The sequence below is a fragment of the Trachurus japonicus genome, chromosome 18, assembly GCF_045865225.1.
Source record: "Trachurus japonicus isolate A0001 chromosome 18, Traja_1.0".
NCBI lineage: Eukaryota > Metazoa > Chordata > Actinopteri > Carangiformes > Carangidae > Trachurus > Trachurus japonicus.
In genome coordinates, this window is record NC_140924.1 from 4224536 (window position 1) to 4251878 (window position 27343).

The 27343-nt window shown below is 43.0% G+C and overlaps 3 protein-coding genes across 4 annotated transcripts in view; 2 read left to right on the top strand and 1 right to left on the bottom strand.

Moving 5' to 3' along the window:
- LOC146968405 (Fc receptor-like protein 3) overlaps positions 1-6484 on the bottom strand; it is a 36770-nt gene extending 30286 nt beyond the window's left edge. Inside the window, exons 1-2 of the mRNA XM_085760341.1 lie at positions 6361-6484; positions 3236-3472 (exon numbers count right to left, since the gene is read on the bottom strand). Of these exons, the coding sequence (XP_085616467.1) occupies positions 3236-3472; positions 6361-6484 (361 nt within the window). The remainder of the gene's footprint in view (positions 1-3235; positions 3473-6360) is intronic.
- Positions 1-27343, top strand: part of LOC146968396 (uncharacterized) — a 431785-nt gene that overhangs the window by 218281 nt on the left and 186161 nt on the right. The gene's annotated exons all lie outside the window — the stretch shown is intronic.
- LOC146968408 (butyrophilin subfamily 3 member A2-like) lies at positions 8103-21235 on the top strand. 2 transcript variants are annotated; one of them, XM_085759153.1, is made up of 5 exons: positions 8103-8131; positions 13460-13562; positions 16820-17161; positions 20697-20984; positions 21084-21235. In XM_085759153.1, the coding sequence occupies exons 2-5, from the start codon at positions 13469-13471 to the stop codon at positions 21218-21220; spliced, it is 861 nt and encodes a 286-aa protein (XP_085615279.1). In that variant the 5' UTR covers positions 8103-8131; positions 13460-13468; the 3' UTR covers positions 21221-21235. The 2 variants fall into 2 exon arrangements, with proteins under 2 accessions (XP_085615279.1, XP_085615278.1); XM_085759152.1 differs by lacking the exon at positions 8103-8131 and having other exon boundaries at positions 20691-20984.

Sequence of the window (27343 nt, forward strand, 5' to 3'; positions counted from 1 at the left end):
GTTAGAGTCTTTTTTAGTGGAAAAGGTATGTGTTTTGTTTTTTTTTCTTGTACACAAGGCAATGGTTAGGGTAAACGATATTAGTAAACTCATTATTCGGTCACTCTGAGCTCGGACCTCCAGACCAAAACTCCTGTTTCCTCCTGGGAGAGGTTCAGCCTCTGGCGTCGCTGTCTCCTCCGTCCATGTCAAGTATAAAATGACAAAGTTACAGTTAAAGGTGAGGAGAGGAGCTCATTTGATTGGTGAAGATCTGAATCGGCTGTGTTACGTAATCGCACTCCACGCCTCTCTCTCCTCCTTCTTTTCAGCTCATGTCTTCTCTCCTCCCTCTTTCCCAGTTGCTCCGTGCACAAAACTTGCAAAGTGCGCCTGGACACACTCCGTTGGCGCAGCACATGTCTAGACTGTGCTTGGTCTACGAAACTAGAGCCCCATATGTCAAAGAACTGCAGGTTAACACAGGGTTTCTGTCATGGAGAGAACAATTCACAGCTTTGATCTTCTCTAACTCTACATTCACAGATCTGGAAGAAACACAGAGACAACAAAAACCCATGGGAAACTGGAGACCTGGTTAAAGCAACACTTAAAATACCCACAGGAGAGGTCTGAAATTATACATAAAAATGTTACTACAACAGATCTGTCTGTTTATGTTATATTTTTCATCTTTTATCCACAACATTTTTTTTGCTTTTTTTTTTTTTTTTTTTTTTTTTACAGATTGTGGACACGGCAACACATCAATAACACAAACAACACAACACACTGTGACAGTGAGACATTACAGTAAAGTCATTACTGCTTATACATGAGAAACAAAGAATAGATCAAAATAAAAACGTATTCATCCATAGAGACAGTGAGGGCGACTGTGACAGTAGTTTATACAATAAAAGCTGTTTTTATTTTGGCCTCTTTTTCAAACTAAGTCCACTGTCCAACAGATGGACAGAGTCTTTGGAGCTGATTTAACACAGTCTGAGGATTTGATCATCATTCAGAGTGTTTTCATATCTTCAGTAGTTTATGTAAATCATTTACAGTTTGATTTTACAACAGTCATCAACAAACATCACTTGTTTATGTTGTATTTTTACCTTGAGAACTATATCTGGTTGAATTTTGTATAAAACCAAAAATCTGGTGAATTAAAATTGAAGATGTTTTTATACTTTGAGTGTGAAGGTGTTTTCAGTTTCATCTTCATGTTTCCTGTGTCTTTATGTCATTTATGATTTGTGGTTTCATGATGCAGGTTGTTGTTTTATCTTCACTGTTGTTGGTCGTTGTTTCCTGTCTTGTTATTCTGTGGTGGAGTCGAGCAGAGAGGCCAGAGGTGACCGCTGAAATACATCAAAGCTGATTTTTACAAACACTTCAATTAAAGGAGCTGTATGTAAGACTGTGACCAAATCTGTTGCTGCAGTCAAATTCAAAACACTGCAGCGCGTTGTTTCCCCTCCCCCTCATCCCCCAGACTTCAGGTTGCCAGATATCCACACACTAACCTCTGCTCTGCTCCAGCTTTGTTGCTATGGTACCCCGATACTCACTCACAGTCTCAAAGTAAAGATCACGTCTCTCTAAAACATGTTAGACTGCATTAGGTACTACCTGCAGTGAGACTTTGAAGCAGCAGTACATCTACATCTGTTATCATAGTAAAAACATCTCTTATGTGTTCACATTTCTGTAGTTTCAGCAGGTTGTTGATGAATATTTAGCTTTTTTACTCTGTTTTATTGCTCTGACGGCGGAGTATCATCCAGAGTAACAGGCTGCTGATTTCTCCCATTTTATATCAGGGAAATATGATATAATAAGCTGAAGCTTAGCCTGCTGCCTAATTGGCAACCCGGAGGCTGAAATGCCACTGACGCTGTGATTAGGAGAGAGCAGTGGGTGGAGCAACAGGACAAATTAAACACAACATCAAAACATAGTAAACATGGTTTGCAAGCTACAATTTCTAAATGCGAATATTCTGGCTGTACTATTGTTGTCAGTTAGATCAGTATTTCAAACGGTAACACGTTTCCTTAGTCTCAGGTGACATATTGAGTGATTTTATGATTAATTGCTATGCATTTCTTACATACAGCTCCTTTAAAGATGTTTGGTTTTGTCGTGGAAATTTTTAGCTTCTGCTGGGTGACAAGCTTTTATTTCCTTGCAAGGAAAGGTCAGTTCTCACCCGAGTGGTGACAGTAAAGAAAAAACCCAGAGAATGGGCAAACCTAAAAATGTATACCAGATGGTAAAAGCAGATGAAGCCATGTTAATTACAACAGACGGTTATAACATAACCACACAACAACGGCAGAATAACCGTCTTCACCACAGCTGGTCTTTATTATTTTCAGCTTGGTTAAAACTGTGGCCGTGTCTTTAGTTTCTCATGTGACTAAATGTGTTTTAATGAAAAACTGCATCTGTAGCATCTAAATAAAACCCTGAAGAAGACGCTCTGACAGCTCTGTGTACGTGTCACGTCTCTCTGTGGTTTTTCACCTTGGTGACAACAGCCAGCACAAACACCTCAAGTCACACACACAAAGATCAAACACCACAGCACCGTGTGTGTGTCCTTTAAGAGTTTTCTGTTTTTCTGTCATTGAGTTTTTTCTGTAAATGTCCGAGTTTCCCAAAGTGAAATAGTCCCAGCAGCAGCAGCAGCAGAACCACCAGCACAACGGTGAAGATGGTCCTCATGAGGAGAAGAACATGGATGAAGTTGTCTGAGAAGAGGCAAGTGTCTCTAGATGTGTCTCTGTTGAGTTCTGCAAAGACGACAGAAATAACCTGCTGTTAGAAAACAAACTCGACTAAACAGAAGGAACAGTGAACATTTCACCTGCAGCTACAATCTGTCATCTTGACCTGTCATCAATGAACATTATGAAGCCACAATGACCTTTGACGTTCAACGATTGGACTCAGTTTGTCCTTGAGTCCAAATGAGTCTTTGTGGTAATTTGTAAAAAGTTTCCTCAAGATGTTGCTGAGATCTTGTGTTCATGAGGCTTTATGAGAATGGGATGGACGTATGAGCGAACACAAACAACTTGAGGCATTAAACCTTCAACTCTGACCGTCAACACCACTTGAATTAAGTTTTTATGAACTTACACAATGAATGATTCAGTATTTCTCTCTCTACCTTCACCTCAATCTGCCACTGAGTCAACTTGAACGTTTATCTCAATATGACTTTGAAACTTTCTCTCACCTGTGACAGTCAGTCTGCTCTCTGGTGACTCTCCAGCTCCCTGGATGCTGCACTTGTACAGTCCTTCATCAGACCTGGAGACGTTCATCGTCACCTCCATGGCAGCACTGTTGGTCACTGGTTTCCCATCTTTGTAGAAAACAGCTTTGGTGGAAGTCGTCTTGTTTCTGCAGCGCAGAGTCACAGTATCTCCCTCCATCACAGGAAGAGCAGGACTCTCCAGGATCACTGAGCCACCTGAAGAACATGTGGAAACTTTAGGTACAAACTTACTCAAACTTACATTTACAGGAGACTTTATAAGAGAGTGAACAATGAAATGCAGAATAGAGGGCATACAACAAGTGGTAACATCTACAGAATAAATAAATGTGACAGAACTCAAACATCTTTCCAAGGTACAACTATTACACACAAATTCATAAAATTAAATGAACAAATAACTTCAGTGAACCATCAACTATTTGTCAAAGTGTAGAAGTCCTGGAGATGACTGGTAAAGCGAAAATACATCAGGTGATTGTTTAATTGTCACAGTATCACTTGATAGATTCGTAACACTTTACAATAAAGGTCCCTAAATTAATGTTAGTTAACACATTATTAAGCATTAATATATAAACTAATGCATAATTAATGCTGAATAATGCATACATAATCATAATTAATTACATTATTATGCTTAATAATTTATCAACTAACTTTGAGTAGTAAACATTAACTAGAAAATTTCCTCCGGGAAATTTTGAGAGGGCCACGGGAGCTACGGCCGGTTTTCGCCCGGGCACTGGTCCCTGCCAGTGGGCCAGTGCCCGGTGCGATGGCCCGTGGCCCTAATTAACTGCTTACTAATAGGCTACATAATTAACCTGTTCACGCAGGCCCCCTAGTGGTTGGGACGCCGGCGTCCCAAATCAATAACACATGAACGGCGTCCTTAATATAACGAAAAGTAGGCATGCTGTAATGAAAACTCCACCACAGACCTTTTAAGGACACTTTCGGCAACAAGTAGAAAAAAAAAAAGAAGTTTCTAGGTGCTACGGTTTTTTCACAGTCACTGAAAATGTCTCAAACAATATCAGACCACGGCAGCCCACAAGCGACGTCACGTCAACAACGAAGGTGATTTAAACATATATGTACCATCTGTACACCTCTTCTTTCACCACCAAAAAATCGTTTACTGTCATATAAACAAAAGCAAAGAACAAAAATGCAGTTTTTACCCCATTAAAGGTTTAAACAAGCCTGCTCACTCAACACAAACAAACCCGGAAGTCATTTTCGAGTGCCGAAAAATACGGACAATGATCAATAATTGACCCACTAAAACACTGAATAAAATTACAAGCTTACCCTCTTGTTAAAGCTGAAGATGTGCTCGACAAAACAGGCATGGGCGATTTAATCCATCGTGACCAGATAATCCATCAGTGTGTACGTTTACCTGCAGTGCTAATGCTAATGAGTCATTCTCCGTCAGACTGCGCACCCGCTTTGCGCAGCTGGCGTCGCCTGTCAATCAAAGTCACGGGGGTGAAAACTTTTTGGTCCAATAGCAGAGACTCTAAGGTGTGACCTGATATATAATGATCCCTGATTGGGCAAAGCTTAAGCCTGCACCCAGCTGGTTCCTGTGGTTCCCTCTCCCCCTAGTGTCAACAAGTAAGCAATACAAGTCTCCACAAAAAGTGTGTTTTTACTGCCCCAAGTTTAATTAAAATAATAAAAAAAGACAAAATGAACTATTTCAAATGTCCTTGTTAATTTAAGCCATCACTGATGGTTGTGGGATGTTTACTTCTGGAGTTATAAAGGAAAATAACAATATAATACAGGCGAAAATAGGTAAATTCATGTTTGGATGGGTTTTGGACACTAAATATTCATCCCCATTAATTACATTTTCAAATGGCATTTTACTTATGTAACTGGTGTTCCTAAAAGCCATCAAGTATGTGATTGGCCCCAATAGGTTATCTGTTGGAAAAAAAAAATCTCACTAAAATCTTGCAGTGTGCATTTTAGCCAAATTGGACAATTTTGGACAGGTTTTGCACACTGTACATCGCCAAGGGACACTGTTTGGAAAAATTCTATAGTGCCTCAGTAGTTTTACCTATCAACCTAAAATTTGGTACATATGTGGACAGGGAGTGTGTGAACCATATAAGTCAAATTCAACCTGTTTTATAATTAGGATTTTGATATATCACCTTTTCACCAAAAATTTCAAACTCGTTTTTTTTTTTTCAAAAAAAAAAAAAGTAATTTCAGAAGCCCATTTTTTTATGGAATGACTCAATTCAATATTTTATACATATAGATGTAAAGGGACAAAGGTTGTCTTTCATTTAAGCCATAAAACATAGTTGTGGGATTAGTACTTCTGTGGTTATTAAGCTTTAATTGCAGTGATACAAAAACAGGCGGAAATTGCCAAAAATGGCCTCTGCATGAAGAGGTTAATATGTTTCTTAATGCTAAGTAATACATAATGATTGTTAATGTATTTTTAAGCAGTTAATTAATGCTTAATAATGTACTGACTAACGTTAATTAACTCATTGAGTGCTACGCTCCTTTCCAAAGTTTTAGTCAAGTGTACCGGCAATTTAGACGATTTTTGACGATTTTTGTAGAGCCACAGTGTATTCTATATTATTGCCACCAACGGGACTGTCGGCTGAGAGCTTCCTGTTCGGCTCCGAGCTGCTGGAGCCTCACGGGTGAGAGCAGAGCAGCTGCGTTGCATCCACATGCAGAACTCCATTTGCAAAAGCCGAGTTATGATAAAAACTTCCAGATCATGAGATCTCATGAGTTTTTGATCGTCATCTATTTCAGTTCTGCTCGTCGTAGAGTCCCCAAATTTACAGATAAGGTGTGTTAAAGTGTCTATTTTCATAATTTTAAAAAAAGCAAAAAACGTAAAGTCTCGTTTTTGGCACTCAACACGTGGGAACGAAAAACGAGAAATTACGTGGTTGGCACTCAATGAGTTAAGGAACCCTTATTGTAAAGTGTTACCAATAGATTCAATGTCATCATTAAAAATGACATTGATAAACATGTTCACAGTAGATCTGTAGTGACGTCAGAAAAACAAACTACTACTGTACCAGTGATGGTGATGTTGATGCTGTTGCTTCTTTGTCCTCCTTTAGTCTCACACCAGTATTCTCCACTGTCTGCTGGATAAGCTCTGTCAATGGTGCAGGATGACCCTGATGATGTCCTCTTCATGACACAGAGTGGAGTAAACACTGTACCATTCTGGACTTTCCAGAACTGAGCAGAACCATCAGTCCCGTCACAATGAAAAGAGACAGATGAGCGTTGAAAGAACTGCAGACGGTCTGGAGTGATACGAAGAGAAGCTGCACCTGGAATTTCACAAATAAAACATCCAAAAGTTGGTTTTTAATATCCATCACAAGAAATGGATCAGCATTCATCAGTTTTAAGGTACAATTAAACAGACTATTTTTTGTAAGATATGTTCTGGTATACAGTATACAGGAAATATTAGCATTTACTCATCTTTTTCATTCCATTTTGTGGAAATGTTTTTGTCATCAATTTCATTTTTGAAAAATCTCATCAGATAAAACAGGTTTAGGTTAAAATTCTTCCAAGAAGGAGTTTCTCACCACTTTGCTGAGCGTAAAGACTCTGAACTTGTGTCTCCAGCAGAAGAAACTCAAGCATCACTGGAGAAACAAAGGAGCAATGTTGTAAATCAGCAACAGATGCTTTGATGAGCAGCAACATATAAAAGTGAGGACAGAAAGAGAAGAAATGTGACACTGAGTACTCACACAGTCTGAAGCAGAGAGCTGTGACCTCCATGTTGTCTTGCTGCAGACTGAGCGTTGAGCTGAAATACAACTGAAGTAGAACGTACGTGACAACTTCCTCTTCCTGTGGAGGTTATTTCTGATGCTGCTGCAGAAGGGGGGCAGGCTCTCAGAGGCCTCAGTCGTCTCTCAGTCTTGAGACGTGACATCACAACCTGTGGTTGGTTCCTTGGTCCAGTCTCCTTTGTTCAGGTCAGACTCTGCTGCTCCAGCAGATGGCAGCACAAACACTGTACATCTGTCACCACTGACTGATGACACATGTTCAGCTTTACACTGCAGAGGTCAAAGGGCCTGAGGCTCCTGTGGCTGAAGAGACGCTCTGTCTCAGAAGGCATCTGTACTTAGGGACCAGTCTAATTTACTGTCAAGGTGCATTGTAGAGGTGATAGTTATGACATTTCCATCATTCCCTCAAACAGCACACACCAAAATCAACAACAGCACAAACACCACACAGCAATTAGCAATTTCCACTAGTGATGTGCCATACTGCCATATCACTGCATGGAAATTTGATATTTTTTGGACTATTATTATTTCTGCTTTTCTTTCATCTTTTCCTTTATACTTTATTTATCTATTTTTATTGTATCATCTATACCATATTATGTACCACTCCACCTACCGCTCACACACGCACACACACACACACACTTATAACTTCACGTTGTTTCCTGTTGTTTGTGCTTATGTCGACATGTTTAGTCCATGTGTTGTATCTTACAGGTATGTCACCTTGTCTATCATTTAACTTCACCTATAAAAGGAAGTAAAAAAAAAAGAAATTGCACAACCCTCTGATTCTTCTGTTTCCTGTGTAATTCTACATGTACAATAACAACAATGATGATAATCCTGTTTATAGAAGAACAGCTTGGCTGAACTTGAACAGTTTGGAAGTTTTATGATTTGCGATTACATAGTAAGTCTGAAGGTCTCTGCAGTTGATACAGCAGTTTATGAGTCAGTAAATGATTTACTTTACTTTGCGCCTGTCGTCAGTTGAAATGAGCAACACAACTAGCAACAGGTACGTGGTATTCTCAATATTTTTGCTTCTATTTTAAATAATGTCTAGAATTGAAGTGGTTCTAACAGTTGTATATCATTAACTACTTTTAAGTTGTAAAGTTTTGGTGTCTATGGAAACGTATCTATATGGAATGAAATGGACTTCCGCATCAGATTCTGATTTTCATGACTAAGTATTTTATAGAAAGTTGTTTCTACTGAAGGTAAAAAAAAAGACTAGTAGAAGCCTGCTTTAATGGCATACACATGGTATTATTTTGGGAATAATCTGAAGAAATTCTCATTTTGTTGAGAACTGAAACAGTGGATCAAATATGATCATTTTTCAAACTTTCAAACAACAGAGGCAGCAGGTGCTGTTTATTGTTTGTTGTAGCTTCCAGTAAACCAGCAGAGGTCGACACAAACAGCGGTTTATAACTTTAGGCTACTGGGGAATTGAGTGGCAAAATCTATTTTGGTGTAAACATCAGTTCAAATGTGTTCCAAGGTATTCTGAAAAGAAAATTGATTTTGAGTCCACTATTGGTCTTAACATTAGTGTAATCACTCATCCATCAAACCTGAATTATCTAGTAAATCCGGGGTGGTTTATTTCTGCATAGGATAACGCAGGCACACAAATTATGCGTTACGTTGCTCACAATTCAGCCACTGATATTGGATCCATCATCCGTCCATGAAACGTCTGAGAAAAGCGAGGAGACTCTTTTACTACCACCAGAACAAACTCTCCTCCTCCAGATCCCTGCCGTCCATCACTTAGCCTCGCTAGCTAAGTTTGCAAGCTATAATGTAACAAGTCTATTAGCTAACAGTTAGCTACGTTAGCTAAACACACTCTTTCTCACACACCGAGCTCGGCCCCGCCCCAAACATTGAATATCCCGCCTGCTCGATAACGACCAATCAAATTTGTTTTCCTTACTCGGGTAAACTCGTGGAAAGAGACACGACAGGACAAAGACCATTTCTGAACACCTTTAAAGGAGCTTGAGGTAAGATCAAGGAATAAAACTAATTAAAGCCGCAAGCGGCGATGGCGGGCCCTCGCTCGCCCATGCCACCGCGGGGCCTGAGGCACGCCGGGGCCGTGGCGCGGAGCAGAAATGGAGAAAAAACCTGGAAGGAGGCCAAAAATGCAATGTTTCGTTCATCCACCAGGGGGCAGTCACCGTATGTGGTCTGGTGCGCTCAGGGGCCGCCCCTCATCACTCATGTGAAGTTTGGAGTGAATCGGACAAAGCATGAGGGAGTTATGAGCAGTTAAAGGTTCGTCCACTAGGGGGCAGTAATGGTATGCGTGCAGGTGTGTTCAGGGTCAGTCCCTCATCACACATGTGAAGTTTCGTGGAAATCGGACAAAGCATGAGGGAGTTATGAGCTGTTAAAGGTTCGTCCACTAGGGGGCAGTAATGGGATGTGTGCAGGTGTGTTCAGGGTCAGTCCCTCATCACACATGTGAAGTTTCGTGGAAATCGGACAATGTTGATGCAAAAAATGGCACTTCCGGTTTCCACTAGGGGGCCACATGAGCGACACCCCTATCAGATGGAAGAGGTCTCCACCCTGGACCTGTGTATAAAGTTTCATGATGATACGAGTTCATTAAAGCCATCAAAAAGCCAAACGTATTTTCATGGCGAGGAATTAATGGTAGCCACGCCCCCACAGGGACGCCATTACTCGTAGCTTCACAGTCTTCATAATGTAGCTTCACCAACTGGTTCTGCATGTTTTAGAAGTGGAATGAAGTTGATGGGGTCAACTATGTATTTTTAATGAATTTTAGTTCACTTCCTGTTACCACCGGGGGGCGCTATGAGCGACGTAGACAAATAATATGTCGGATCGTTCAGGGTCTCGCCATAGATTTTTGCACCAAGTTTGAAGCGTCTACGATCAAGTATGTGGGCGTGACAGCCAATCGTATTACATGGCGAGCACGCCAAAGTTAATTGAGCGCTGGCAGCCACGCCCTTTGACCTACGGACTCACGGCGCACAAGATAAGCTCAGCTAGGTCTGGAGATGTGGTGTACCTAATTTCAACTTGATCGGGCGAACGCTGTGGGAGGAGTTCATTTTAGGCGGGAAAAATCAAAACCAAAATGGCCGACTTCCTGTTGGGTTGAGGTCATGAGGTCAAGAGGCTTTTTTGCATATCTGGGTATAATACATATGTGTACCGAATTTTGTATGCGTGGGACAAAGTGACCCAACTTCCCTATGGGAATTTTTGGACTTTGTAGGGGGCGCTATTCCGCCATTTAGCGTCGACCATGTGCGACCACCCAAAAATATCGAATTTCGGATCCGGCCGGACGCCCATGCAAAAGTAGACGCGTTTTCGCCTTTGGGAAAGGGGTCAAAATGGCATTTTAAGAGCGCAAGAATAATAATAATAATTAAAGCCGCAAGCGGCGATGATCGGCCCTCGCTCGACCCATGCGACCGCGGGGGCCTGAGGCGTGCGGGGGCCGTGGCGTGAGGCGAGAATGGCGAAAAAGCGCTGCGGGAGCGGAAAAACGCAACGTGCGGTTCGTCCACTAGATGGCGCTACGAAGCCAGAAGCGGGTAGCGGCGTTCAGGAGCTGACCGGGATCAAGCCCCTGACGTTTGATGTGAATCGGACAATGTAAATGTAAAACAGGTCACTTCCTGTTACCACCAGGGGGCGCATTTGTATGAATCCAGATGTGGGTAGGTGTGATCAGGGGCTGACCAGGATCACACATGTCAGGTTTGAAGTTAATCGGACAATGTAAATGTAAAACAGGTCACTTCCTGTTACCACCAGGGGGCGCATTTGTATGAACCCAGATGTGGGTAGGTGTGTTTAGGGGCAGTGGCTCATCAAATATGAAAAATTTGAAGTCGATCGGACAAGTTAAGTGTAAACCAGGTCACTTCCTGTTACCACCGGGGGGCGCATTGAGTAAAGTGGGCGTGCCATTCAGTGGAACGTTCAGGGTGGAGCCATCATCATCTTCAGCAAGTTTGAAGCTGATAGGATGAAGTATGTGGTCGTTAGAGCTGTTAGAAGGTGAAATGGCGAGGAAACATGAAGTCGCCAAAAATTGGCAAGGCCGCAGAAGCCACGCCCTTTGACGTAGAGACCTATGGAGCACAAGGTTGGATCAGCATGGCATCTCGATAACCTGTAGGCAATTTGAAGTAGATCGGGCGAAATTAGTGGGAGGAGTTAAAGATTTTAATGTAAAAAATGGTCACTTCCTGTTACCACCGGGGGGCGCTTTGAGTAAAGTGAGATATTGATATATCGGGCGAATCAGTGACTCACCCCCATAATTTCCTTCAAGTTTGAAGTTGATAGGATAAAGCATGTGGGCGTGACAGCCAACCGAATGTTGGTGGCGATCGAGCCTATGTTTGGCGCCCATTGGAAGCCACGCCCTTTGACGTATTGACCTACGGAGCACATGCTGTACTCAGCTAGGTCTGAAGATGTTGTCTATCAAATTTGGAGCGTGTCGGGCGAACCGTTTCGGACGAGTTAATTTGGCGCCAAAAACGACCAATTCAAAATGGCCGACTTCCTGTTGACATTTCACCATGACATTAAGAGGCTTTTTTGTATATCTGGGTATGGTACATATGTGTACCGAATTTTGTTGGTCTACGCCAAAGTAAGCAAAATTGTCTATGGGACTTTTTAAAATTTGTAGGGGGCGCTATTTCGCCATTTCGCGTCGGACATGCGCGAGCAGCACAAAATATCGAATTTCGGAAGAAGCCGGACGTCCGGCAAAAAGTTCACGCATTTTCGAGTTGGGGAAAGGGGCGAAATTGGGGTTTGAAGGCGGAGAAGAATAATAATAATAATAATAATAAACAGCGCGATTTCAATAGCCCCTCGGGCGAGTGCTACTCGCCGCTCGGGCCTAATAAACAGCGCGATTTCAAAAGGGCTTTCGCTGGGCGACTTGCAGTCGCCGCTCGGGCCCTAATTAGCGATACAACGGCCGTAGCTGCCGTCAGGGTTACTGCAGCCATCAGCCAAGCTGGTGCGGGAGCGCGCATCAACTCTCCACAGCAGTGCAGCTGATGCTGTGACAGTGACACTGTGGCTGAATTGGAAACGGCACAACGTTACTATACCAGTGTTTTCCACTAATCAGCCGCCACAGTTTCGTTTGGGTCCGCCGCAGCAGTCTCTCACAGAAAAAAAGAACAGCTTTAACTATCTCTCATCTCTGCCAGTCAGCCCCTCTACCTGCTGTCTCTCTCACGACACACACACACACACACACACACACACACACGTCGCGTTTGGCTGTTAATAAACAGTAAATGTGCCATGCCTCGCTCATTGTATAGTGCTTTACCGCGACACCCGGAGGTTGACCGCCCAAGCATCAGGTCAGCAGCAGCAGCACACCGGCCGCCGCCGCCGCCTCTGTGAGCCGCTGGTGCCGCTCGGCTTTTTTAGTGGCTCTGCACTCCTCCGAACACGTCTGAGAATTTCCTTACAGGCGTTGTTTGGATAAAATGACCACAGATGAATCAATCGGCTCATTGTAAAACAATTTATTTATTTATTTAAGTAGCCTAAATATGGTGATTTTTGTACGTACAGAGCCCCAAGGCTGCGCTGCTCACACACACCTATTCACTTTTCATTCAAATGAACTAATGCGACTGCCACAGTGCCACTGTTAGATATTATCAATGAGACCAGCATTTATCTCCTAAAAACAATTCAACCAGCCGGCAGAAAACGTCTAAAAACCTGTGGGGAAGTTACTCGGCTCGTTTTCTTTCCTGGGAGGAGGACAGCTGCTGCCCGGCCGATGAGCTCAGCTCCCCGGCTGCAGCCTCTGTGACGAGCCGCTGCTGCTGCTGCGTGTGTGGCTCTGCACTCCTCCGAAAAATGTCGGAGCAAACCTACTTACAGACGTTATTTGGATAAACTGACAACAGATTGGGAATCTAAACTGTCACTTTCTCGCATGAAAAAATATTAAAATTTAAGAAAGTGACGTATTTCTCTACTCGCTGCTCACATAACTGTTCAGGCTGCAAGACATCCGCCGACCGCTGGTCGCAAGCGGCGGAAAGCCGAAGCTGTCGAGGACGTGCATGCAGCGTCATTTGACGTCACATCCGCGGACAGCGCGGGAAATTCGGACCCAGAATTGCAGCGCATTATGCAGCACACAGCCTGTTCAAGGCAACAGAGAGATACGCGAGTGGGCTCATTCTTTTTGGTTATGAACGCTTCATCGCCCATTAGCAGTAAAAAACTTAAAACGCATGTGCATTTCTTGCCTCATGAACCATTAAAGCTTTATTTTTGTTTCCAGACCTGCGTAATGTTTCATCAGATGGCTGGACTCTCCATCCAGTCTCCACTCACAACCATCAGTGTCCTGTTCGTCCACCTTGTCCTGATACCCTTTGCTGGAGGTAAATTCATAATGAACTTGATGAGTATTTTCATATAAATGGATTATTAATGAATTAAATGTAAAAGGTGTCACTGATAGTGTTGAAGCTATGTGTTTATGCTGTAAAATGATGAGAAAGAAAAAAGCAGGTGCTCACTCGTAGCCTCGAAAACAGGTTTATTAAAATACAAACGGGACCTACGTTTTGACCTGGTAGGTCTTCTTCAGGGTAAAATGCTGTAAAATTAAACAGAAATAGGAGATGTAGCCTGTGTACAAATTGTAACTTTGACAATATGTTTCTGTGGCTTTCTCATATTTGGCAAGTGTCAAGTCTGTTCTCAGATCAAACAGTAAAATCTTCTCTGGCAACATACATGATTTCTTACCACATATCTGATCTTGCAGTACAACAATATTTTTTTAATGACTAAAGCATCAGCATCTTTTTTATGGCAATGTTTACAAACTCACATCAATCAGTTATGATTAGGTATACAGATACAGTACAGTGTTGTGAAATATTATTATTTTTTGCCCCATTCCGAATTCCTTAATGCATATTGATCACACTAAACTGTAACTCATTAACTCATTGAGTGCCGCGCTCCTTTCCAAAGTTTTAGTCAAGTGTACCGGCAAATTAGACCATATTTGACTTTTTATTTTAGAGCCATAGTGTATTCTATATTATTGCCACCAACACATACTGTAGCTCATTTGAAAGGTTTAATTTTATCCTTCAAATGGCCACAAACCGTTTGTTTCTACGTGCCTCCGTTCCTGAGAAAAGTCAAGCTAAACATGGCTGGGTTTCACCAAAATCCCTCCTTTTTTTCTAGAAAAGGAGATAGAGCGTCTTTTATGAAAGGTGCGCTGTTTGTGCCTGTCGCTCTTCTGACACTCGCATTTCTGGATCAAAGGGCTCGTATAAGATAAATATACACAACAATTGTTGTTCTATTCACAAAACCACCATCGGGGGCGGGGGGGGCGCCACTAAACAACAATAACACAGACGCACCGTGCCGTGTCACAGCCTCTCGCCGCGGAACGTGAGGGTCTGTCGGCCACAGCGGCTCGCGAACACCGGTCCCGCCGGTGGTCACGGTCCTTCTGTGGTACGGGTCGGTGGTGCCGGTCTGCTTTGACCCAGAGACCATCAGATTTTACCGCGGGAGGACTTTGGGGAGGACACGGTGTTGCTCCAGATGAAGACCGGGCGGGACAGTGGGCTGAGAGCTTCCTGGTTCAGCTCCCAGCTGCTGCAGCCTCGCGGGTGAGAGCGGAGCAGCAGCGGAGCAGCTGCTGCATCTGCATGCAGAACTCCGTTTGCAGAAGCTGAGTTATGATAAAAACTTCCAGATCATGAGCTGTCATGTGACTTTGATCGTCATCTATTTCAGTTCTCCTCGTCGTAGAGTCCCCAAATTTACATATAATGTGTATTAAAGTGTCTATTTTCATAATTTAAAAAAAAAGCAAAAAACGAAAAATTTCGTTTTTGGCACTCAACGCATGGGAACGAAAAACGAGAAATTACGTGGTTGGCACTCAATGAGTTGAGTGCCAACCACGTAATTTCTTGTTTTTCGTTCCCATGTGTTGAGTGCCAAAAACGAGATTTTAAGTTTTTTGCTTTTGTTTTTTAATTATGTAAGTAGACACTTTAACACACCTTATGTGTAAATTTGGGGGCTCTACGATGAGCAGAACTGAAATAGATGACGATCAAAAACTCATGACAGCTCACGATCTGGAAGTTTTTATCATAACACGGCTTTTGCAAACGGAGTTCTGCATGTGGATGCAGCAGCTGCTCTGCTCTCACCCGTGAGGCTCCAGCAGCTCGGAGCCGAACAGGAAGCTCTCAGCCGACAGTCCCGGCCGGTCTTCATCTGGAGCAACATCGTGTCCTCCCCAAGGTCCTCCTGCGGTAAAATGTGATGGTCTCTGGGCCAAAGCAGACCGCCGGGACCGACCCGTACCACAGAAGGACAGCGACCACCGGTGGGACCGGTGTTCCCGAGCCGCTGTGGCCGGCAGAGCCTCACGTTCCGCGGCGAGAGGCTGTGACACGGCTCGGTTGTTATGTGCCCCCCCCCCCCCCCCCCCCCCCCCCCGCCCCCGATGGTGGTTTTGTGAATAAAACAACAATTGTTGTATATATCTATCTTACACGATCCCTTTGATCCAGAAATGCGAGTGTCAGAAGAGCAACAGGCACAAACAGAGCACCTTTCATAAAAGACGCTCTATCTCCTTTTCTAGAAAAAAAGCAGGGAGCCATGTTTAGCTTGACTTTTCTCAGGAACGGAGGCTCGTAGAAACAAACGGTTTGTGGCCATTTGAAGCATAAAGTTTCACCTTTCAAATGAGCCACAGTATGTGTTGGTGGCAATAATATAGAATACACTGTAGCTCTACAAAAATCTTCAAAAATTGTCTAAATTGCCGGTACACTTGACCAAAACTTTGGAAAGGAGCGCGGCACTCAATGAGTTAAGATAACTGAAATAAAAAATAAAAAATAAAAATTTGACAAATATAACCGAAGTAAACATACAATGCAGTTTTTAAACGATGATTTCATTTTTTAAGGAAAAAAAGCTATCTGGCCCAATTTGAAAAAGTAATTACCCCCCTTGTTAAATCATAAACTGTGATACACCTAATTTTTTTGAAAGTAAAGTTTAATTTCACTATCCACAGACAGGCCTGATCACTGCCAGACCTGTTGAATCAAGAAATCCGTTCAATAGAACCTGTTTGTGTAAAGTGAAGTAGGCTGAGAGATCTAAAACGGTACCACATCATGCTGAGATGTAAAAAAAAAAAAAAAAAAGAAAGATGAAAAAACAAAATCATTGACATTTAGTCTGTAAAGTGTTTAAAAGGCATTTCTAAAGATTTGAGACTTTAGCAAACTGCAGTGAGAGCCTCTTCTCCATAATAGTATTTACAGAGACCAAACAGATCAGTTAATGTTAATAAAAAGAATTATTTGGTCTAATACCTTTCACAGAAATAAAATTCACAAACCACTCAAAGACAACATCAACATCAGCATGATCCCAAGATAAAAATTTGGGAAAAGACCACTAAAACACAGACAACCATGGATCACAAGTAGAAAATTAGAAAACGCCCCAAAGAACCCATTCCTCAGAAACGGAATCAGTTGCATATCAGCATGGAGGCTGTTCCACAGAGGAAAATGCTCTGCAGCAGATAAAGCAGAAATTACAGAAATTAATCAATATCTGTTCTTTTCAGGTCAGTCTCAGTTAATTGGTTCCTCTCAGCCAATAGTGGCAACAGTTGGTGGTGACATCATCTTGCCTTGTCACCTTAAACCTGCTGAGGATGTTACTGCCAAGACGTTGGAGTGGTCGAAGACTAACCTGGATCCCAGCTTTGTCCATGTGCAGCGTGCAGGACAGGAGCTGGTAGATGTAAAACATCCATCGTACTCAGGACGAACATCACTGTTCACTGATGAACTGAAGCACGGAAACATTTCACTGAAACTGTCTAGAGTGAAACCTGGTGATGAAGGGAGATACCAGTGTATCATACCGGACAAGGAAACTGAATCCTTCGTTGAGCTTCTTGTTGGTAAGTAGTGAAATACTGTGTGAGCAGTTTGGTGTCGTCTGGTCAGTGAATCCAGTCAAGGATCAGTCCGTGATATTGGGTTGTACAGTTGTAACAGGGAATATTTTTAATGGGGCCCATCTGTCCCCCAATCAGCCCTAACGGTCGCAGGTCACTCCCCCACTCATCGACCACCACTGGATGCCTGGATCTAGTTCAAGTCTCTTAAGCTGCCTTCAGAGTTCATTCTGGGTCTGCTCTATCTACTTGAACTCAGTCATTCAGCCTTAAGCTGTTTTCCCACTAAAATTAGCGGGTCGACGCGGGTTTTTTAAACGCGGGTCGACCTGCTAACAATCGGCATTTGGCCCCTTTCCCATTGACCAAAATAAGCCGAGTCTGACCCCCCGCGGGGGGATCAGACAGAGCAACCATGTTGCCCTGCTCTCATCCGCGGTGCGAGTCATGCCACAGCCGCCCGCCGCGGAGGTCTGTCGGCCGAGGCAGACGAGGCGTCTGGCCGACCTGCGGCGCACCAGGACCGCGGAGGACAGCGAGTCTGTCGCGGCCATATGACGGTTCGTCCGCGGCACAACACGTCAGTTAAACACACTGTCGTTTCTTTTCTTTTTTTTTCAATCGTTTTCGGTCAGTGTTCTTTGATGTTTTGATCACAGTCAGAGACGTTTGTCCCAGTCTCGAATGAGAGCGGATCTTTGTTTTGGTGCGTGATATGAGACGCGACCGGCGTGATGACGTGGTGTCACGTAACGTTCAGTGTTATCACGTAAATTAGCGGGTTGACGCGGGTCTGGCGTTCCCACTGCAAGCCGAGCAGAGCCGAGCCGATTAAAGGCGATTTTAACCCGCGTCGCTTGCCGAGTCGCTCATTGCGCCTTTCCCACTGCCACCAAAAGCCGATTGTTAGCGGGTTTAAACAGGTTTTTTGGCCAGTGGGAAAGGGGTATTAGATGCGCCGGAGCAGGCATGTACTGTATGTCTGTCTTCATTAAATACTCAGAAAAACGTCTGAATCCGTCTCCTCACCTCTAACACCTTCACAATGCTTCAAGCTCTAACTGGAAACTTGACCAAGGGGAAGGGCATATTTTTATTTAACCTTTATTTAACCAGGAATAATCCCATTGAGATTCAGAATCTCTTTTGCAAAGGAATCCTGGCCAAGAGAGCAGCACAGTAGGTCCACACAAGTACACACTTGAAAAACAACAACAACACAAACATAAAGACATTTAAAACATTTTGGCATATTACAATACAATCATCAAGTGCGTTTGGAAAGAGGACAAGCACATTCAGTAGTCAAATAGTCCTTGATCCTAGCCTTAAAATCTTCCAAACTTGGGAGATAGTCCAGTTTAAGATTACTCTGTAATTTATACCAGGACAAGGGTGCGAATGCTCTGAAGGCACTTTCCCCAAAGACAGTCTGTGTACGAGGAATAGTGTACATTATCAATCTGTTGAGTCTGACACTACAGCTTCTGGTGTTGACTTTAGGAGCCAAGAGGGAACATAAGTAAGGGGGCAAGTCACAGTGGACGGCCTTATAAAGAAAACAATACCAGTGATCCCATCTACGATTGTGCAGAGAAGGCCAGCCAACTCTCTCATAAAGACTACAGTGATGAGTACGCAAACCAAAATCCCTTATAAGTCTTAATGCTGCATGATACACTGAATCCAGCATTTTCAATGAGGAGAGATTTGCATGCATGTATAGAATGTCACCGCAGTCAAGTATTGATACAAAAGTAGTCTGAATCAGTCTTTTTCTCACACTAAAGCGAGAAACAACTTTTGTTTCTATAGTAGAAACCCAGTTTGACCTTGAGTTTCTTTGTAAGACACTCAATATGGTATTTAAAGGACAGATTTTCCTCCAAATAAAATCTCAAATATTTATAAACTGAAACTTGTTCGATCACTTTCTCATTTTGTGTAACTATCTGACAAACATCTTCTGTCTTCCCTGATTTTGAAAAGCACATCATTTTAGTTTTGTCAGAGTTGAGCACAAGTCTTAGACTTAGATTATTCTGAATAACATTAAAAGCAGATTGTAGCTTTTCTCTGGCACTTGCTAATGATAAAGCCGAACAGTACAAAATAGTGTCATCTGCATAAAAGTGAAATTTGGCAACTGTTACATTTTAACATAAGACATTTATATAAATAGTAAATAAAATAGGACCCAGTATGGACCCCTGGGGGACACCATTTTGAGTCAACAAAGGTTTGGAGGACACACCGTTCGAAGGAACGAATTATTTAAGTGAACGTACTGACTAGAATCACTTCCTGACCTGATTCGTTCCTTTCTCAGTTCAGTAGTTGAGCTCAGCAGCGAGCGTGCAGGCTGACAGTGGAACTGCTGTGTGGTCTGTGAATCACTGAATGACCTGCGAATCTGGTGGCGGAGACTCTCATTGCGAGGGAACGGTGCATGTTCAGTGATGCGTTCACTGACAGTCGGTGCTGAGGGCTCCAGTTCACTCTCTGTGCGCGTCGTTCACTGTACTGGGGACTGAGCTCCACTCTCTGTGCGCGTCGTTCACTGTACTGGGGACTGAGCTCCAGTTCACTCTCCGTGCGCGTTGTTCACTGACAGTCGGGGTTGAGGGCTCCAGTTCACTCCGTGTCGTTTGCGAACGTACTGACATGGTGATTCACGTTCGCGCTGCCACTCACTCACGAACCTACTGCGCACACAGAGAACTGCTGCTGAGGACGTGATTCAGGTTTGCGCTGCCACTCACTCACTCATGATTCGCAAACCTACTGCACACACAGAGAACTGCTGCTGGGGAAGCTGTTACTCAGTCACTCACTGGTGATTCGCGAACCTGCACCAGAGAACTGCTGCTGCAGACGTGATTCAGGTTCACGTACTGTGCTGAATGTGGCGCTGTGTCACTCATTGCCTGGTGTACTGCATGCACAGAGCTGTGTAGCGTCATGTTAAGTGATACTGTGCACACAGTTGACCATCTAGTAATATTTGCTGCTTCTGGCACGAATGTCTGTACTGTACTGTACTACGCAGCCCCCCCCCCCCCCTTTTTTTTTTTTTTTGGGGAACCGGCGACGATGACCGTAACGTCTGACGGGGGGGGATTAGTGATTCGGTGAACGAATTTTTTGAACGACACATATTAAGGAACTGATTCTAGTGATTCAGTACAGTCAAAAGAACTGCCGATCCCATCACTACGCTCAAGTAGTTGCCAAACCACATGACAGCTTTTAAAGACATTCCAATATCCCGCAGTCTCTGGCACAAGACCAAGTGGTCGACTGTGGTTGACAGATCTAAAAACAATGCAGCCCAGTATTCTTTAGAATCAATAGCACTTATGAGATCATTTAAGACTTTCATAGTGGCAGTGACAGTACTGTGTTTTTTGTGTATGTGCATCAAAATTTTAATTTACCACCTTCACAGTAATACATATTCACATTGGTCTTTCGCAATTATTAATTTGATGGTTGTATTTCTGACTTATTTTGAAATGTTCCTCTTGTCCAGGTTCAGGTGCTGCCTCCTCACCTGTCATCAGTTTAGCAGGGACTGACAAAGACAAGGGGGGAGTGGTGTTACAGTGTGAGTCTAAAGGTTGGTATCCAGAGCCTGAGCTGCTGTGGCTGGACGCTGAGGGAAAGCTGCTCTCTGCTGGACCTACAGAGACAGTCAGAGGTCCTGATGTCCTCTATACTGTCAGCAGCAGAGTGACTGTGGAGAAGAGACACAGCAACAGCTTCACCTGTAGAGTCCAACAGAAGACCATCAACCAGACCAGAGACACTCACATTCATGTTGCAGGTCAAAACTCTACATTTAAACACTGTGTTAGTTTCAAACAGCTGAGGTCTAGTTCTACACAAACACCATCTGATCTGATTGTGTGTTGTCTCATTTCAGATGATTTCTTTAAGGTCCAGTCCAGTTCTTCTCCTGTCATCACTGGATTGGCTGTTACTTTGGCAGTTTCCATCATGATTACTCTCTCACTTGTCTTTTTTATCTTGAAGAGACAAAACATCAGTAAGTCACAATGAACTACAATGGTTTGTCGATGTCAAGTTTCCTCACAGGTTCAATGTGAATGGCTTCAATGGAAAGACTGAGTTAGTGGTGGGAACAGAGAAGTTCACTGTGAAGCTGTGACAACTCAATTTTGACTGAAGTGTTGGGTGTTTTCTTTTTAAACTCTGACATTTAAGTAAAGTAATCAAATGTATTCATCTTTACACAGAGACCAAGAGAAACCAGAGGGATGACACTGATGGAGGAGAAAGAGAGAGAGAGAAGCTCAGGACAGAGACAGTGGAAATGGAAGATGGGAAATTGGTAAAATACAGGGGAAAAATATTACTTACAAATGTCACTAGAAAGAAAACAATATAAAAATAAATCCAAAAGTAAAACTTGTTCATAATTTAAATTTTTTATTTTACAGTGGACCTTAAAGTTGTTGTTGCATACGTATGTGTTTTAAGTGTTGTACAAGTTTGATTAAATCTGATTTTATTTCCTTCCAGCCTCAGTTGGAGAGCAGTCCAGCTGCTTCAACCAGGTCTCACCTCTCTCCAGTAAGTGGACATGGTCCAGATGTGACTGAGCAGAGGAAACTCAGCACAACAAACTTACGCAGACAGATTTAAACAAGAGAGAGGCCACAGTTTTCTCTTGGAAAATTTGCCATGGAAAAATAGCTCTGGAGTTCAGACATCTGAAGATAATCTGCTTACAAAATAAGTCTGTCTGTCTATCTATCTATCTATCTATCTATCTATCTATCTATCTATCTATCTATCTATCTATCTATCTATCTATCTATCTATCTACGAATTGCACATTACAGTAAGATAGAGCTAAAATGCTGAAGAAATTCTTACAATTCTGCTGCTGAGGGCTGCAGGCTTTGGCTTATAAATTAATGGACGTTGAACGGAAGCATCTTGTTTTCTATCTGTGGCTCTGTATCATCTCCCAGGGGGGAGAAGTTCAAACTCGCGGTGCACAGTATAAGAAGTATCAATTACGTAAAATGTTTTGTGGCATCTTGACCACCATTCCCTCGTGGATGGAGTGATGGGTAGTTATTTTTATCAATTATCTCTAAGGTTGATTTTAATTTTACTTCCCAGTACAGGGGGTTGTGATATGATCTGTTACTTTCCCTTCTGAAGAGAAATGTCCATCATCTTCTTGTCTGTGTCCTCTTTTACTTCCACCTTTAGTGGAAAATCATTTCCAGACAGAAACTGCAGGAGGAGCATCAGGCAAGGGAGGAGGCTGAAACCAAACTGAAGGAGAAGCAAACTGAACTGCAGCAGCTCAAGATGGAGAAGGAGGAGACTGAAACCAAACTGAAGGAGAAGCAAACTGAACTGCAGCAGCTCAAGGAGGAGAAGGATGAGGCGAACAAACAGGTTCATCATTTCACCTTTAACTTGAAGGATAATGTTGCTGAAGAATCAACATGGTGTACTTTGAGACATGTGCTACTTGATGAAGCTATTTATAAAATATTTTATACAAAAATATAATTTTAGCCAGAGGAACTAAAAGAAAAGAGCAGTGATGGAATTTAAAGGTTTAAAAGTTCATAGTGAACAGTAGGGCTGACCTCCAAAAGTCGACTATTCGACGATTCGATTCGGAGGGGTCTGATTCGACTATGAACCTCGTAGTCGAATCTAACCAAGACCATACCATTCTGACTATATGGGGGTGCCCACGGCTGCTGAGCATAAATTGTTACATAGAATGTCTTTTTTTGTTATAAAAAGCCTATTTTGATACAAAATCTGCCTACTTTCTGTTAATAAAGAGTTCAAGATTATGTGTGCGTTTAAACAGTAGTCTTAGCTTCTTACTACGTATTAATAAATCACCCACTGCAGTTGCACAATCAAATGAGCGGAGGTTGTTTTTTTTTTTTCAAATGAGCGGAGGTGAGCAATAGGACCGTCAACGTCACGGTACTCAGAGGTCACTGCAGAACACTCACTGAGTGGCAAAAAGACGAAGAGGCAGAGCCGCCAAAGTTTAAAATCAAGGAAGTCTGACAGTCTAACTTTGTAGCATTTACAGTATCATGCATGACCTAACAGAACAGCAAAAGTGTGAGGATACATCTGACTTTGACCGAGTTGTTGACATTCAAGAACCTGCTTTCAATCACGGAAAATAAATTAACTCCAGCTGTGATTTTTTTTCGATGGATCAGCTGTGTTTACCGTTTCAAGTGTCAATAGTTCTGATGGTTAGACAGATGAATTAGTCTCTAATGGCGCATTTCCACTAGCACGGCTCGGCTCGATACGGCTCGGCACGGCACGGCTCGGCTCGGTTTGGTTGTGTTTCCATTACAACTGAGTATCACTAGTGCCGCCGTGACGTCATTTACACGGCGCCGAGCAACGCTCTAAACTCTGTAAATATATAACTTTAGCAACATTTGAAACATTTTCAGGCGAGAAAGTAGTCGTTTAGATCCCCAACGTGTTGAAAAACTGACAAAATACCAGCTGTTTACAATTTTGTTTCAACGAAGTCGGCGTTACTAAAGCTAGCCGTAGTGAGCAACGCACTTCCGGTTATTTTCACAAAATAAAACACCTGTTGCCTTTTATCATAAGGAAAGCCATTAGGATAGAACTGGTGCTTTTACTTTGTAAACAGGAAGTGAACCTACCCTCGCTGTAGCTAGCTTTAAACCGCCGTTTTGACTGCTCTCGTCCCCATAACGGCATTTAATTTTCAATATGCCTTACCGGAGAGTCTTGCCAGCTCCGAGATCGGCCTGGTTCATTGTAAAACATTTATTTATTGATGTAAATGTGGTGTTTTCTGTGCGTACAGAACCCAAGGCAGTGCTGCTCTTCTTTCTAACCACAAACAAACTGCTGCTACAGCCACAATTGTTAGATTTAATCAATGAGACCAACATTTAAGAGTTTAACCAGCCGGTGGTAAACCTCTAAAAAGCCATCGGGGAAGTTAATTAGCGGTCTGTTCTCCTCGGGGTGACAGTGGTAGGCTGGCCGGCGGAGCACGTCAGGAGCCGGTGTTGTGGCCCTACTGGTTCCTAATTTAACTGGTTACGGTGCTGAACAGCTGCAGATGTTTTGCGCTCCCTCAGCAGATTCGTCACAAATTCACAAACATACACAACATATTACCAGCGAGTTTCAAGCCACAATTCACATCTACCGCGGCGAATATGCTGCTGTGAGTGAGCACTAACAGTTACGTACCAGCCACATGGAAAAAAAAATAAAGTGGAGAAAAAATAATCTTCACATATTTGCGTGGAGCGGGACTCGATCTCGCTTCAGCAAAACCAATTACATCACTAACAACCTGTCTACCTCTGTGAGCCACTCAAGCTCACAGGTGCCAGCCGTTTCACTGGATATCAGTCAATTACGTCACTACAGGTAAAGTTTTGACTCGAGCTGATCTCAAACAACTGGTTACCATCGGTTTGCCTTTGAAATACACGGACAATGCCTCGGTGTTTATTGTTCTCTTTCCTCCAGTCTAATCAACATATTCAGCGCTACACTTCTCTCCGCCCAACACTACACACTATGACAAAGCCTGTCGTGTTGAGAAAGTGATGAACTAACTCGGAAATACTGTCAAAATACGCTGAACAATATGTAAACAAAAGCGAAACACTTGAGCCACTGCATGTGTACATGGTTGAAAAGTACGACTTGCATTTAATCACATTACTGTATTGCAAATGTTTTGTGTACTTACATTTCTTTACACTTCTCTACAGATCTTATGAAACGCACAACGTATTTATTGGCGTGCATTAAAAGAAATGTTCACTTGAAGTCGCCGTGGTTCGCGGAAGAGCAAGAGGTGAAGTTAACCTGTTTCTGCCTTGTGGCTATGATGCGTTGAAGGGACCAGGGCAGCGTCGGACGTGAGTCGATTGTTTGGAAATGATTTATAGAATGGTCTGATGCTTTAGATTTCGTGTGCCGACATATTTTATCATTGCCCTTTGTAAAGGTATACATTTTAATTAAAACTAGTTTGACATTCACAGAAAAAACTGACGAACTAAACAGTTTTTGGTCCATGGCGATCTAAATGGCCGACGTCCGACGCTGCCCTGTTCCCTTGAACGCATCATAGCCACAAGGCAGAAACAGGTAGACAGGTAACATCTCTTCCGCGAACCACGGCGACTTCAAGTGAACATTTCTTTTAATGCACGCCAATAAATACGTTGTGCGTTTTATAAGATCTGTAGAGAAGTGTAAAGAAATGTAAGTACACAAAACATTCGCAAGTCATGCGATTAAATGCAAGTCGTACTTTTCACCCATGTAGCTACACGCAGTGGCTCAAGTGTTTCGCTTAATTGTTTACATATTGTTTAGCGTATTTCGACAGTATTTCCGAGTTAGTTCATCACTTTCTCAACACGACAGGCTTTGTTGTGGTGTGTAGTGTTGTGCGGAGTGGAGTGTAGCGCTGAATATGTTGATTAGACTGGAGGAAAGAGAACAATAAACACCGAGGCATTGTCTGTGTATTTTCAAGGCAGACCGATGGTAACCAGTTGTTTGAGATCAGCTCGAGTCAAAACTTTACCTGTAGTGACGTAATTGACTGATATCCAGTGAAGCGGCTGGCACCTGTGAGCTTGAGTGGCTCACAGAGGTAGACAGGTTGTTAGTGGTGTAATTGGTTTTGCTGAAGCGAGATCGAGTCCCGACCCACGCAAATGTGAAGATTATTTTTTCTCCACTTTATTTTTTTTTTTCCATGTGGCTGGTACGTAACTGTTAGTGCTCACTCACAGCAGCATATTCGCCGCGGTAGATGTGAATTGTGGCTTGAAACTCCCTGGTAATATGTTGTGTATGTTTGTGAATTTGTGACGAATCTGCTGAGGGAGCGCAAAACATCTGCAGCTGTTCAGCACCGTAACCAGTTAAATTAGGAACCAGTAGGGCCACAACACCGGGCTGCTGCCTCTGTGATGTCGCGGTCGCTGCTCGGACCTGGAGCTTCACTTCTCCGAAAAACATCGGGGCAAACTTCTAAACAGCCGTCGTTTGGATAAACTAACCGCACATGGGGATCTAAACAGTTACTTTCTCGCATGAAAAAATATTAAAACTTAATAAAGTCACGTAATAACAGAGCCAGTCTAAATATTAGAAATTCTCTGGTAATAACAGCTTCAGCAGGAACATTTCTGTTGTCGGTCGTCGAGTGGTTATGACGCTTCCAGTGACGACACTCATCGGCCAATCAGTGGAAGGCAGTCGGCTGACGTCACGTTTTAGTAACGCTTCGGCTCGCTTGGAACCAGGGCTGAGGTGATACCAAAACTGTACCCGGTTGCAGGTACTGCGTGCTAGTGGAAACACGCAATAGCGCGCCGAGCCGTGCCGTACCGAGCCGAACCGTGCTAGTGGAAATGCGCCATAACACATCCTAAAGTTTGACACGTCAGAGTTTTTCAGAAGAGGAACTTGTTTTTTTTTCCGACTTCCGAGTTGTAATGAACGCACCATAAGTGTCGGGAGTCACAGCTGTAATCTCGTCCCTCTGCAGCCTGTCTGTCTCTCTGCCGGTGCCGCGGTCACACTGTGTGTGTTACAGGATTGATTAACGTAATGTACGGATTGTCGAGTCCTTCTGACCTCCGTTTGTTTTGATACTACATGTCTTACCCGGTTTCTCTGTGTCCGCGACCACCGCTATCCTTCACCACGTTGTGGGGATGTTTGATTTGCCACTAAGTCCGAGCAAAAGGAGCGTTGTCCAGGGCAACGTGACATAAACGCATACACTGGCTCACAATGGGTACTAAAAATCATCCAAAGTGTGGGAAATAAATAAAGGTATTTGTTTTACACCTACCATATTTTTGGGGTGTTTTAGCTATTTTGTTTGAACCGGGAAAAAGTCGCAAATTTGCTGCTATCTTAAAAAAAAAAAAAAAAGGTTTGACGATCAGTCGACTATGGCAAAATCTGACGAATCAGATTCGACTATGAAAATCCTTAGTCGAAAACAGCCCTAGTGAACAGTGATCAGACTTGAAACTAAACACATCCTCAACCCAACCAGATATGGAAATGCATCTGTAACATTTTATAAAACTAAATGTTTGTCCTCTTTTCTTTGTCTCTCTG

Coding starts and splice junctions, on each gene's coding strand:
- LOC146968408 (XM_085759152.1), top strand. CDS start 13,469: ATGTTTCATCAGATGGCTGGACTCTCCATCCAGTCTCCACTCACAACC. Junction 17,162..20,690: donor CTTCGTTGAGCTTCTTGTTG/GTAAGTAGTGAA, acceptor CCTCTTGTCCAG/GTTCAGGTGCTGCCTCCTCA. Junction 20,985..21,083: donor CACTCACATTCATGTTGCAG/GTCAAAACTCTA, acceptor GTCTCATTTCAG/ATGATTTCTTTAAGGTCCAG.